Source organism: Xiphophorus maculatus, chromosome 21, assembly GCF_002775205.1.
Source record: "Xiphophorus maculatus strain JP 163 A chromosome 21, X_maculatus-5.0-male, whole genome shotgun sequence".
Taxonomy (NCBI): Eukaryota; Metazoa; Chordata; class Actinopteri; order Cyprinodontiformes; family Poeciliidae; genus Xiphophorus; species Xiphophorus maculatus.
This window is the reverse complement of record NC_036463.1, coordinates 20,187,437-20,199,681: the sequence shown is the minus strand read 5'-3', so window position 1 is coordinate 20,199,681 and position 12,245 is coordinate 20,187,437. Positions and strand designations below refer to the sequence as shown.

General features: G+C 42.6%; 1 protein-coding gene across 1 annotated transcript; it reads left to right on the top strand.

Moving 5' to 3' along the window:
* The first annotated feature begins 1,750 nt into the window (after positions 1-1,750).
* LOC111606264 (armadillo repeat-containing protein 4-like) lies at positions 1,751-10,109 on the top strand. The gene is made up of 6 exons (XM_023326677.1): positions 1,751-1,794; positions 4,418-4,598; positions 4,682-4,743; positions 6,920-7,034; positions 9,464-9,652; positions 9,829-10,109. Exons 1-6 carry the CDS (start codon positions 1,778-1,780, stop codon positions 10,093-10,095), a joined length of 831 nt encoding a protein of 276 aa, XP_023182445.1. The 5' UTR covers positions 1,751-1,777; the 3' UTR covers positions 10,096-10,109.
* Positions 10,110-12,245: the final 2,136 nt, after the last annotated feature.

Here is a 12,245-nt window from a genome sequence, read left to right as displayed (position 1 = left end):
TTAGCCCTGCACTGTATTAATGGTATGTCAAACAGAAAGGACTGAGAGTTTCACATGTTGATGCTAGAAATATTTGCCTTTAGTTTAATGTAAAGGGATGCAATGTTATTGTATTTTAGACAATAAAATGTTTTTTTAAATCAATTTAATCATCAGAATAATCTATAGAATAACCGCTTACTGAAAAAATTGTTAGTTGCAGCCCTAATCTAGACAGGATCATTCAAACAGACTACTTTAGAAAATGATCTCCCTCATTCCCTCATTCTTCAGCAGTAGAAAACCATTATAGCTCAATAATCTTAGTGAGACTGAAGGGCTTGATGTTCAGGAAGCAGTTTGTGATTTTCTGAAATGATTCCCTTCTGACTTCCAGAGGTTGTTGGTAAATATGATCCTTCTCACTTCAGTTGAGAAAATGTTTTGTGGAAAACTCTGCAGTCGAGAAGATTTCTAAGTCAGAAGAAAATAGAAAATAGAAAATAATGGAAGGAAATTCCCTGTCTAAAAGTAGGCATTCACGCTTTCCAAAAAGGGGAACAAAGAGATGGAAGTGATATGAAAGAGGCAACATTCAGATCAAATCAACACACTATTCAGTGTATTTTAAAGTTTAACATCAGGATTGTGCTGATGGCTTTAGGGTTTTGTGTTTTCCTGCAGCAGAAAGATGCATGTAACTCTAAACAGCATGTCCTGCTCTCTTTCTGTCTGGAAACCCCACAGTGCAGTTATTTATGACCTTTGGTCTGCAGTCATTTTACAATATCATCACCATAAATAAAGCAAATAAAAAATATCTGTTTTTATTTTAGGAGCCGATCTTTTCCCTCTCTCTCCACAAACTGCTGCTTGTTGTTTAGAAAGTGAAACACTTTCACACAGTGACACATGCATCATGATCTGTTTGATGTTTTAATGATGTTTATGGGGGAATATTTGCTCAGGGGTCTGAAGTGTTTGCTGTTCTACCTGGACGGCTGCAGGCCTGTTCCTCTATCAGGCTCATGTTGATTCTCACAACATCCAGAATGCAAACTGAAGTCAGTTTCTGACAAACATGAATTCATGTGTTTGTTTTACATAATTCTCACTTCCCTCTCCAGTTTCTGATGCATCAGTGTTAAAGTATGAGCTTCGTTTCATCATCCCTGTTATAAACAGATTTATTTTAACAGGAAGGAACTGAGCTGATAAAACTAGAGATATTTTAGGAAGATGATGTTAAACTTGTTTAAATATCAACTGAGATTTTCATTAAACTAATGAATTGAACAGTAGCTGATTGATGCAAGCTGTGTCCTCGTTAAGGTTTCCTCCCTCTACTGGCCAGAAGCAGAACTGCTGCATTGTTCTTCTCAGATCTTCATGACTGATTGCTGCAATAAAAATGATCCATAAAGCAGTCAGTAGCAACAGGTTTTCTCACCAGAAGCTCATTTCTGTCTCATTATGTTGTCCTCTAACATCTGATGGTTTGTTTTAGTTTTTCTAATAATTATTTATTCTCACAAGTTTAATGATGACATCATTTTCTTCCTGTGAACAAAGCATTTCTCAACTCAAAGACTAGAACTTCATTCTAGTCAAAGACTAGATCTAGATCAAGATCTAACCTTTTAGGAGTTAACCATTAGAGGTTAACTCCTTTTATGACACTGATAAATATTAAATCAGTGTCATAAAACTGATGACACTGATTCATGCGCGGGGCCGCACCCGGGGCACTGGGGCACCGGCTGCTGCCACCGGGGCCATTTGGAAGTGTTCAATCAGCATGGAGAACGTAGCTATGTATGCACACAACTTTACTATTTATTGTCCCTCCTGGAGTCATGGAGATACATGTTAAAACACCATGTTAGACATACAGAACACATGTTCTCTGCCTTTCTTTTTGTGATTTATTTTGGGGGGTAAAACTGATCAGAATGACTTCAACAAATCTCTACCTGCTCACTGGAACAGCGTTTGATACAGTTCTGTGTGAAAGAGGTTTAATAAGAATTAGACATTTTATCCCCACGTGCCAATAACCTTTGGAGCCTGTGCTTGCTCAGCTGATGTGCTTCACAGCAGTTTCTCAGAGTGCAAAGAATTAACACAATGGATCCAGAACAGGAGGTTTAGCCTGCTGCAGCTTAATGTGGCATCAGTTCATATGTGAGTTTTATATGCAGCCGTTACTTAGGCACGACTCACTGTGTCATTGTTTCCACTCTCCTCTGTCAGATCCTTTTTCAGTTTATGCAGTTAAAGAGATTATTGGTGTAAAATGTTCAGACTTTGTTCAGATTCTATCAGCTCTGATCTTTGATGTGTTTACTTTTAGATTTCAGTCTTTCCTCTATTAACAATGGATCAGGCAGATGTGCAGACTTTACAGGCCTCAGTCATTTAAGACCCGTTAGAACTCCACCAGTCGGGATCACAGTGAAATCAGCCTGGAGACATTTTTTTGTTCTCTCAGGATTATTGAGTCTCTGATCAGAATCTGAGTGAAGCAGTTAAATCATTACTGTCAGGAACAAAGAGGCTGCTAATCAAACAAGGTTTTAAGGCCCCGCCCTCTTTTCAGAATCTGTCACAGGCTGACAAGTGAAAATAAAATCCTGTTAGAAGATTTTAGACTGTTGTAATAACTGGAGCAGTCTGAGATTTTCTGTCTTTGATTAAGTTAAATTCATCTTCCTGCAGACAGGATTCAGTCTTACTTTAGTGACTGATTTATTTGGTCTGGACAGTATGGAGGTCTTGTGGATTTGAGACAAGTAGCAGCAAATGTTAAACCTTTACTGATTTAATGAAGGAATGAAATGAGAAATGATTGATGTCCTGAAACATAAATGTGTAAAAAGCTCATTGTCACAGTTTGTACTTTTTAAAGGCCTCCCACTGAACCAAGGACAAGGCTCTGAATAAAGTGTGAGGACTGAGAAACAGTGAAACATTTAGTTCAGATTTTTAGCTTGTCCAGATGTGTCCTCTTGGGTCTGTGGACAGAGGTGTTATAGACACACTGAAATGCTGTAAAGGGCTTTAACAAAAGGCTGAAGCAATAAGTTTACAGTGGAAAGTGGAGACTGCCAAGTCTTGGAGTGTGTTTGCCAGAGCAGCAACGGTTGGGTCAAGATTGTGAAGTTTGCTTCCAGATCCTGGCTTCCTTCCATCTTAGTTCTGCTGCAGGCCGACCACGAGCAGAACATAATCTCCTCTTTAAATGATTCTTCTCTTTATCCGACTGCAGCTCAGCGTTCCCTCATGTTAGTCTGTGCCCTGATAGATTGATCTGTTTATTATATTCCTCATTGATTTAATGATTGTCAGGTTTCTGTGGTCGTTGCTGGAGATCTCAGGGTCCCTGAAACGCCTTAATATCACTTGGACCTTCTCTGAAGCTCACAGTAGAAAATTAATTCTCTATAATGATGAGTTGGTGAAGAAAAGACTGAAGACGAAAACGTGTTGCTCACACAGAAGCTCCTCTGTGGTTCCTGTCTCCTCTAACATGCTTTATGAGCCTCCAGCCATGTAGAGGCCTGTGTTTTCAGTTGGAGCTGCTTCAGGCAGCTTTGTGTCAAGTTACTCCTGCCAGAAAACAATTACCTCAGCTGGACCTGACGGAAATAGACATGACACAGTGTTGATTTATCATTGTAGAGTAGTGAGCTGCAGATGATGGAGGAAGACCATTGTTGTTCATGATGCTGAACTGGACTAAAGTTCATTAGCAATGTTTTCACTCTGAAGAAGAGGCTGTGGTTCAGTGGACCCTGCCCAGAACCAAACAACCTTAGCCGTCTACAATAGCTTACAGGCTATGATGCCAGCAACCGTAACTGGGAATAAAAACAGCCAGAGAAATGAACTGTGCACCAGAGGGTTGCTGAGGTTTTAGTGGAACCACAGTATATCCCTTCTGAATGTTGACTATAGTTTACTACTCTATAGCGAAGGCAAACAAGGCAAAATCACACAGTTAAAGATGGAGGAAGAGTTTCCAAGGTTTGGTGCTGCAAAGCGAAGACGAGGGACGGCTGTGAGGAGCCGTGGGAAAATTGTTTGTTCTGCTGAGTTACAGCAAGATGCTGATGTTACTGAAGGGAAAACAATCTTTACCTTTGACCCAATCATCTGATGATCATGTAGCTCTGTACAGAGGAGGTTCAGGAGACACATTGTTAGTCTGGCTGTCAAATCACTGGATCATGGAAACTTTAATAAATTTGGCCTCTGGGTTGAAAACTAAACTAGTTTCAGTTTTGTTTCACAGTTTTGTCTTCTCTCTCAAGAGCAACAAGATCAGTTGAATTGACTTTTAGTCCATGTTAGTTGTCCAGTTTCTGTAATAAATGAATCAAAGCACCTTAATTATATTCTAATGCAATCATCTCTTCTTGATGTTGTTCCTTCAAAGCTTCCAGGAGTACAAAGCTCTGCACATGCTGATTGGTCTGCTGACTGATCAGCCTGAAGAGGTCCTGGTCAATGTAGTGGGAGCTCTGGGACAGTTTGCTCAGATCCAAGCTAACAAGGCCGCCATCTGCAACGGTGGGGGCATAAGGGCTCTCATTAATCTGCTCAATGGAACAAACCAGGTATATAACTTTGGTTCTTCTGCAGTTCTTGTTCAAAATAACTCCTTTATTGATCCAACATCTGCTCTGTGTCATTTAACCAGGCTCTGCTTGTAAATGTAGCAAAGGCTGTGGGAGCTTGTGCCACAGAAAGGGACAACGTGGCGTAAGTTTATTTCTTCCTTTTCAATGTTTCATGCTCTGTTTATATTTACAGTAGGTCCATCAGGCGCCTGTTAAAATGTGATTAGTGGCTTATTTCCCATAATCAGTGAATCAGCCCAAACTCACTCCTGGCTGTTTATTGATGTCATGTGTTTTTACAAGGAAATGAGACCAATTGTAGGATGTAAACACAGCCTCATTAACCTGTCCTGGGCTGCTGCTCAGAAAGATTCCTGTAGTTTTCATTGGGAGCTGTGCAGGTAGGCGTCTCTTTCATCCTTAGCCCAATGACCAATTTTAAAAGCTTTGTTTATTGTAGCTGCTGTGTTAAATATGGTTGTGGTTTCATTCTCAGTGTTTTACTATAGCCATGCGGTCGCTGAGCTGCTCAGACTAACGTGCCTAAAGCCCTGCCCCGTCCAAAACTCCACGGCTGGAAAACCCAGAGAAGCAGAGTCTAGAGCCGTGGCTTTCTCTCTGCATTTAACCTCAAGCATCATGGAGCTTCCATCTGCACCTCATTGCTTTTATAAACCTGTTCCAGACTATAAGAGCCATCTTAATTATCACAGGGCAGAAATATCACTGAACCTGTGAGTTTATGGTGTTAGTTAACTGCTTCTGCTGCGGTACGACTCTGTTAGACGGGGAAACAAACAAACCCTGGGCTGGATAAAAATGAAGCCTGTCTAAATAAAGCTGCTGACTGTGGTAAACTTGACACAACCAGAGACGTCTGTTACATCAGATCATCATGTTCTCCATGTTCTCTCTCACTCTCCATTTTTACAGCAGATCTTCCAGTCTGTCAGCCTCCATCTGTCAACAGAGCTCTGATTCAGACAACCTTTGTCTGGATGTTGGGCCCCATGGCTTGTTTCCACGCATGTTGAGTCGTTTGCAGAGAAATTAGCACAACTCACAGTAGATATTTATTCCAAACCAGAACTGACAGAAATGTTTGTCAGATTACCAGTTTTAGGTAATTTATTGCTGATGATGTGTGATAAAACCCAATCAGCTGCATCGTGTTTGTCCCTGCTGGACATCATTTTACCAACAAAGTTTCTGTTATCAGATCAGACCTTCTGCTGGTCACCACAGTTCTTCTCTCATCATGATCCTGAATCAGGTCGTCCAGAGCTCATGAGAGCTGCATGATCACTTCCCAGTTTCCCATCAGATCCTCCTGTTTGTTTTCATTCTTCACCAGTAGGCAGCGTGTGGTTAATGACATCACACTTCCTCCAATGAGTCCAGCGGAAGAACAAGAGTGAAGACGGATTTTTAATGCCTTCAAGGTCTGTGGTCTCCCCTCTAATCCGTCACTGTCAGCTGCAGCTTCATTGTAATCTGTTTCCTAGCTGCACTATGGGAAGATGGAGCCGTTTTGGAGGATGATATGAAGCTTCACTTTAGTTTTTGGTCCTGGACTGAAGAGGCCCTGCAGACTGGAGTCTGATGTTCTGATCCCTCTGGACTGATTTCTGTGCAGAAGGAAGACAGATGGAGCAGAGGACGTCCCTGATGAGCGTCCGCTCATCGGAGTCATGAAGACACTGTGATTAGGGAGTGTTTAGGTCATTATGACAGCATCAGTGTGGGCTTTGTTAGTTGAAGCACACATGGGGAACACGTTCCATGTTTTTATAGCAGACAATGGAGGGTCTGTGGTGGAAATCTTTGACCTCTCAGAGGCAACTCCAGTTTGAAACCAGTCATGTAAATGAGATGAAATCGAACTGCTGCTTCAGAAAACTTCACTTAGACTTTCTGAAATACGGAGCCACCTGTCTCTGGTTCTGTTTGTCTTGGGAAGGAGTCAAACAGAACTCCTTTCCAAGTCAGGAAAGGAGTTTCCCATGTTGGCCAAAACATGAAGTCAAAGTTTGTCAGCATCTATTTATAAATCCATGTAGGAAGAACTAGATCCAGATGTGTGCTGGTTGACCTCTGACCTGAGCTTTTCAGAGATTCTTGTGGAAAATGAGTTGAGAGTGGGTGGTACACAGACCCTGCAAAAGAGCTAAGTGTGAATAAAAAGTGCTGAAATCAATTTCTGCTTCCATGCTGTTTAGTTATAGTCATTGTTAAATCTGCTTCTGGTCGGCCTGATGGAGCCAAATCTTCACGTTGATTTGATTCTACAATGAAACGATTCTCTGTGTTTCCCTCAGAATCATTGACCAGCTTGATGGAGTCCGCCTGGTTTGGTCACTACTAAAGAATCCCAATGCAGAAGTTCAGGCCAGTGCTGCATGGGCCATTTGTCCGTGCATCGAGAATGCAAAGGTAAAGTAAAGATTCAATTTTTTTGTTCTGGGAGACATAAAGTTCATCATTGTTCCTCAGAACAGAGGGTTTGCCTCTTAAACACACATTTATCAATCATAGATTTTCACATTAAAAGGTCGTCTCAGTCAGAAGGCAGAAGCTTGTTTCTGTCACCCAGTTTGTCTCTCAAGCTGCTGCTTCTGCTGGGAGGTCAGCAGAGGCAGAGCTGTGTCAGCAGAGGCTTACATGAACCCTGGGCTAATATGAAGCAGAGGAGCTTCCTTGGCACACTGGGATTGATGAAGTGAGGAACAGACTGAGAGAAAGATTGTAATATCCTGTGGGTCTGATTTCCTTCCTGAAAATCTTCCCTCAACATGCTGAGAGATGGTGGACCATGCAGCTTCTGTGAAGCCACTTCTCCAATAAAAACACTTTGAAACTGGAACAACTACATGACCATAAATACTGCTTATATCATTTTAGCTGCTACTATGTTTACTTCAACATTAAGAGCTTTTGTTGGTCGATTTTCTGTCATGAAAACAGAAGATCTTACCTGCATTTAGACATCACTATAACTGACATTAACGCTGCATGTTATAATATATCTGTGTCTACAATATAAACTCCAAACCATCTGCTGGAACATAATTTGTCAGACATTAGCTCAGTTTAGATGGAGCTGTTTTGTTACATCAGAAGTGAAATCATAAAAATGTTAAGACATTCAATCAGAACAGACCGATCCGACCCCGCTCAGTCAGTATCAATAATCATAAACACATTAGCAGGATTATGGTTTTACTCTTCTCTTCTCAACAACAGCTGTTATTTAGACATCTGCATTCCAGTTTTGATGAAGCTTCACAAAGGCAGTTTCTTGGTGTTTTTATGGGACGGGGCAGTGATGAGCTGAACCCGATTCAACTGCTTTACTGCCGTCTTTGTTTGGATGAAAACCCAAAATGTTTGAGTTGGCAGATCGGTTGTAAATTTATGACAGAACAGTGGTATAAATGCAGTGATGTTGCTGCTCTGCAGACACGGATATCTACAGGAGCTACACTAACTGTCTGTAGGTTATTAACTGGAACTGATTTTATTCAGTAAAATGAGCCAAACTACAGAGCAGCAGGTCCTTCCAATCAAGTAAACGGACCCCTCTCAGTTCCACATGATGAGGTGTGTCATTAATCTGCCTGGTTGTAGAAGCACATTTAGATGATTGGTTGATTTTTCCTTTGCATGTGAGCAGTGAAAGTCCTAGAAGTCTGATTGGTCCAGAGAAGAGCCTCAGAGCGTTCTTCTGAGCTCAGCTTCATATCAAACACAACAGATAATGTGTTTTCTATTTCATTTCATCCTGAGGGGGAGGTTAGTAACAAATGTATTTCCAAGTGCAGCCTCTTAATGCAGCAGCCTTAAGAACTGGGGGCCCGTCTGGGGCATGAAAGGGATTCTGGGTAGTCTGTGGCAGCTGGTGGCTTGAGAGAGCTTCCTCTGTCGCAGGGACTCCCAGCCAGCCATCATCAGTATTCCTGAGGAAAAGCTTCCTGTGTGTCGGGGGCTCTGTGGCCCTGGCAGCTCCCTCACTGGCCTGCACTGTGCACACGCCTCATCCTCTGGCATGGAATCACAGGGCCCATACACTGCACTGACTCCTCATCCCAGCTCTGAGCTCCCTGCTGGAGGGGAGAACACTAAAGTACATCCAGTTCTCCCCCAGGAGTTGATGAGCCAAACTTCAAATCAACTTTTGCTTTTTATCTTTGCTGAATTTCATCAAGACACTTAATTTAATCTGAAAAATGTACAAATTTGATTAATTCAGGACCACAGATCCATGTATCAGCTCCTGACATACAGGCGATGTTGAAACAGACTTGACTTCAGCCAACTTTGCGTTTTCCATTCAGTCGTTGAAAATTAATGCTTTGAAAGACATTTCATCTGCATCTTTAAAGCCCTGATCATTACAGACTGAGCCGCCTTCATGTGTTCTTCTATGGCAGTGATATGGTATGGTGAGTTTTAACAGCAGTCTGTTACTCCAAGTTCTACTGAAAGCAGCCTCTCTTTCTCTGTGGTTCACTCAGTTTGGTAGGAATCTCACCACAAGTGGTTCAGAGTCTTGCGGTGCCTGCTCAACTCAAAGCTAGAGAGCACAGAGTTCTCACTGTGGAACAAAGTTTTACATGTCGCTTTAAATTTCTAAATCCGGTTTCAGAATCATTGGGACAAGTTAGGATGCAGGAAGAAAAACTCAACAAACTGATCAAACTGCAGAATAGGGTTGGGCTGATTCCAGTTCTTCATCCAGACTTCCTAAATGTGGTCAACTTAACCTGCCCTCCTCTCCTTTTCCACATCACTGTCCCTCCTTTCATCGTTTTCTGTGTTGACCTTCACTGAGCAGCAGCTACTGTGTGTCTCTGTGACTGCAGGACGCCGGGGAAATGGTTCTCTTCCTGATCGGTGGACTGAAGCTGATCATTCAGTTACTGAAGTCACCAAGCAACGAGGTGCTGACAAGCATTTGTGCCGTCATTGCCAAGCTAGCCAAAGACAAGGAGATCCTGGGCGTCCTCTCTGACCGCGGGGTTGTCCCCCTGCTGGCCGGGCTGACTAACACAGTAAGAACATGTCGCTACTGACAACAAAGCAGCTTTTACTCTCTGAATACTGGGATTCTGTCTGGTTTACAGTCAGGTTGAAGTTTAGTTGGTGTTTTCCTTGCAGTTTCTTCAAATATCAGCTGATCCGGAGGATGTTGTTGGTCAAGAATTTCTTCCTGTTCTCCTCTCTGCAGACTGATGACAGACTCCGCTGCCACCTGGCCGAGGCCATCGGCCACTGCTGCATGTGGAGCTCCAATAGGGCATGCTTTGGTGACCATGGAGCCGTTGGCCTTCTGGTTTCTTACCTGGAGTCGAATGACAATTTGCTCCTCCTTAACACAACCATGGCCCTGTACCAACTGTCCAAAGACCCCAACAACATCATCACCATGCATGAGGAAGGAGTCGTTGAGGTCAGTTGGGCTTCCTCTTTGACTGGATACCTGCGTCTTCATTAAGTCCTAATTTGTTGCTCATTTCCAGTTTCGAGTCTGTTTCACAGCTTTCAGGCTAATTTTAGCATAGCTGCATTGAGGAAAATGTGCTTTAGTCTCCTGCTGCCCTTGTTTCAGTGATGTGTGAAAAACACAGAGTGATAAACTTTGAGAGGCTGAGACTATTTTCAGAGCCTTTGACCGATGGAGCAGAAACAGTCGGTGAAAACAAGTCTCCACTTTCCAGCCATCATGGGAATTGAGAAAAGCAAACAGCTCAGTGTGTGCAAAGTGCCAACCCTACACTGGACCCTAGATGCCATTGCAGCACAAGGCAAAGGACTGTAGCTGGGGGCAACTGTTGCTAAGGGTTGTTGCTTTACCTCAGGGCAGAATGCAGCAGCAATATGTTTCAGACCAAGGACTGATGGAGAAACGGCTGAGAGTTGAAACCCATCCATGGTTCTGTTTATTTTCCTCACAGTTGGTTACATCCACCAGACTTTTCATTGGTGCCATCATGTCTTCCAACCAGGAACTACTTCTGTATTTTCCTGCTCAACTCCTCACACTCTATTTGTGTCTCTCAGTAAATGAGATTGAACGTTAAGACGATGCTGTGACTGAAGTCTTGTTATGAAGGATAAAATGTCCATGTTGGTAAAACCTTGCTGTCTGATCCTTTCATTAAATGAGGTTTTACAGAAAAACTACCACATAAAAATCCATCTGTGACCACAAGTGTGTGAAACAGTCTCCCAGTACCAACTGGACTCTAAACTCGGTGCTGGTTCTGCAGCTGAAGCCAGATGTTCCCATGTTCATTGAACTGGTTTACTTGAACTCAGAAGCAGCAGCCATGATGGTTCAGCTGAACTGAACCTCAGCTGTTCTCAGAGTTCAACCCAGTTTACAAAAGCTGCTGAAATCAAATGTGTTTAGAGTTTGAGCCGCAACAAAAACTGGACCATTTCTTTATGTGTCTATATTAGTGTGTGAAACACTCCTTCTTTTTAGTGTGTGTGTGTGTGCTTGTTATTAGTGCAGCTCAGAGTTGCAACACTTCACCATGAGGTATTTTTGGACTTTACAGAGCTTAATCACCAAAGACCCTGTAGCTGCAGCAGCTCAGCAGTTTATCTGAATGTCAGACATGGAAACACAACACAGATCGCCTGATTGGTCAGACTGAACTTCATCTCAGCTCCTCTGAACAGGGAAGCTGATACTAACCTGTCTGAGTCCAGAGGAAACACACTGTGTGGGAGCTTGTCCGTCTCCACAGCTGAGTGTGTTGCTCTAACTCTGGACTTCATGATTTAGTGAGATCATATTTTTTTCTTCTCCTGTTGGATAAAAAATGAAAACAACCAGAAATGATGGAGCTGCTTCTCTCAGGGGAAATGCACTCCAACCAAAACACCAAACGCCTCTCAGTTTGATCTAATGTTTGCTCTCAGCATCTCCCACTTTCCTCTGGATGAGCCTCGTTTTGTGTTGTGTATCAAACCAAGCTGCCTTCCTCCTGGCCTGTATGTTGCCTCCAAAGTTCAGGGAATTGTTTGCTGAAGCCATACATCCATTCAGATGGATTCAGACAGCTGCTTGTGTTAAACAGCCTCTTTCATAAGCAAAGCTTTGTGAAGGAAATTGCTGAAAATTACTAAATGCAAACCGTAATTATTGGTAATTTGCAGCTGAATGTTTTCCAGAATGCAGCCTTTGCCAGGTCCTGGTGTGTATTTTAGGATTTTACTAATCTAAATGAGAAAAACGTTTGCTCTTTAGTTGCTCCGAGTTCACCTCTCACCCTGGCACGGTGTGTTTTCATCTGATTCTTCTCTCATGTTTTGTTCTTCTGGAGATTTGATAAAATGAGCCTAAAGAGGAACCAGGAGTACCTGGAGATTCAGCCTCACAGGTTTTCTTTTAGTTTGTAGAGAATCTATTTTCAGCTTGTGGTTGTGCTGAGCAGATGATACAGGAGCTGTGGCTACAGCTTTACTAGGACCATCATAATTTAAATCCAACGTCTCAGAGCCTTTGACTGAAGCTTCTGTCCCTCTTGTTGTTCAGCTCTAACAGACTCTGGGTTCAACCTGAAACTTTTCCTCCTTTTCCTCTTTGGAGACCCAGAAAAAGCAGCTCAGCATCTGTGGCTGACTGGAGGCTGC